Here is a 1,885-nt window from a genome sequence, read left to right as displayed (position 1 = left end):
CTCTGAAGAGACTCGTATTATAAAAAAAGTCTGTCTGTGCATTCTCAACACTCAAGGGGTTACACTTACTTTCGCTCTCTGCACCCCTGGAATATGCTATCAATTAGCTAGTCACGTGCCTTCAGTTTTGCTATGACATATATATATATTACAAGGGTGCAGAGAGCGAAAGTGGGCGTTACCCCGGCCCTGTAGCACGTTTATCTCCTTCACTCTACGTTTCAAGGGAAATAACTCTTATTTGGCCTGCAGATAGATTTGGTTCTGCTGCATAACCATCCATGGATTCAGGACCGAGGTGGTTGTAATGTAGAGCTTGCTGTGAAACTGGTGGCGATGAACATAAGGGATATCCCAGCCCTTACAAATTCACAGGAAAATCTAGAATTTTACCACATTACCAGAACATTTCATTCGTCGCAGAGAGAAACCACGCCCTATGTTTATATAGAAGCATATCTTCTTATTGCAAAGCGGTGGGCCAAAACTTTTCTGGTATCTTAATTTTCTTTGTTGCTCTCTATTCTTCCTACAATTTCATCTTAGCGAATTGGCAACTGTAGAGTAACCCAAAAACACCATCTTAACCAGAGATGTACAATTGAATAAATGTCTCTGTCTTAACAAAACTATGTGCTAATCAAAATCATTAGGATGGTGAACACGTAGTCATAGCTAAAAAAGAATGAAATCGAAAGAATATCCATGATTATTTATTTAACATTGCCATTTTTGTAGATGAAAAAAAGGAATATCAACTGATTATGACATTCAGAACTACTTAAACTAATCATTCGAACGTATTTAACCTATTATTTTAAATTTTGTGATCATACTAATTACATTTTTAATCTAAAACATAAACAAAACCTAACTTTTACTAACTATTTTGGCTAATACTTCTACAAATAGTTATTTATCGATAAAAAGCATCTTCAACAGAATTTCTAGTTGTTTTAATTTTTCATTTATTTTATTCTTTTTTTTATCATAATTATAATTATTTTACTTTGATCATTGCTAATTACTTCACAAAATCATGAGCCAACGGGAAACGTACATATACTTGTGTCCCTATGTCATGTTGACGTGTGTTTTGCATGGCTATCAAACCATGATCGTGCAGTATGTTATTATAATGTCGCTCTATAATATGAAACCCTTTTTTCAGTGGTAGGCAATTATTTCTATTGGACGAGTTAAGTCCCTTCTTCCGAACTCTTCACACGTGTTTCAAGATGGCCGGCCCGGAGGATAATCAGACGGAAGGTGTCGAAGTTGAGGAGGAAAACAAAGCCCTGAAGACCAAGAAACATGACTCAGGGGCGGCAGATCTGGAAAAAGTCACAGATTATGTCGAGGAGACGGAAATATCTGCTCAGAGCATTGGAGATGTGAGTAAAACCTTTGCGGTCTAACAGAAATCAATCACACTCAAGCTGAGTATCAGAACAAGTGAGGGGTGAACCAACATTTGTATATTACTATCCTTGTTTTTTTATGTCTACAAATTTCTCAATGTACAGTAAAAATTCCAAACAGCTTTGATAAAATAAAAAAAGGTATGTTCTCATGGTCATATCGACAGGTACTGGAGCACTGGCAAATCTGGCTACATTGTATTAGTATGGCTATAATATTAATATGTATGAAACAGGGATGGGATTTGGGCAGAGGCGTTACAACAAACACGTTCTTGGTTTCCATTCTTTTAATTATTCCATTTGTGGACATCAGACTAGCTGGAAGAATCTTACACCCTACAAGAACACAATAATAAACGTATAAGACAACATGCAGTAGACACCACCTTGTTACTAAAACATTACACTGTACCTATTACAAGGTTTCATATCATTATCTGTATAATTACATTTATCATTTA

General features: G+C 35.9%; 1 protein-coding gene across 1 annotated transcript in view; it reads left to right on the top strand.

Annotated features, from left to right (window-relative positions):
• Positions 1-1,206: 1,206 nt before the first annotated feature.
• The window catches only part of LOC110454485 (huntingtin-interacting protein K-like), a 12,590-nt gene continuing 11,911 nt past the window's right edge, over positions 1,207-1,885 (top strand). Inside the window, exon 1 of the mRNA XM_021503991.1 lies at positions 1,207-1,394. Within this exon, the coding sequence (XP_021359666.1) occupies positions 1,239-1,394 (156 nt within the window). The 5' untranslated portion in view covers positions 1,207-1,238. The remainder of the gene's footprint in view (positions 1,395-1,885) is intronic.

This window comes from Mizuhopecten yessoensis, unplaced genomic scaffold (genome assembly GCF_002113885.1).
Source record: "Mizuhopecten yessoensis strain PY_sf001 unplaced genomic scaffold, ASM211388v2 scaffold7901, whole genome shotgun sequence".
Taxonomy (NCBI): domain Eukaryota; kingdom Metazoa; phylum Mollusca; class Bivalvia; order Pectinida; family Pectinidae; genus Mizuhopecten; species Mizuhopecten yessoensis.
This window is presented reverse-complemented; position numbering and strand designations above follow the sequence as displayed.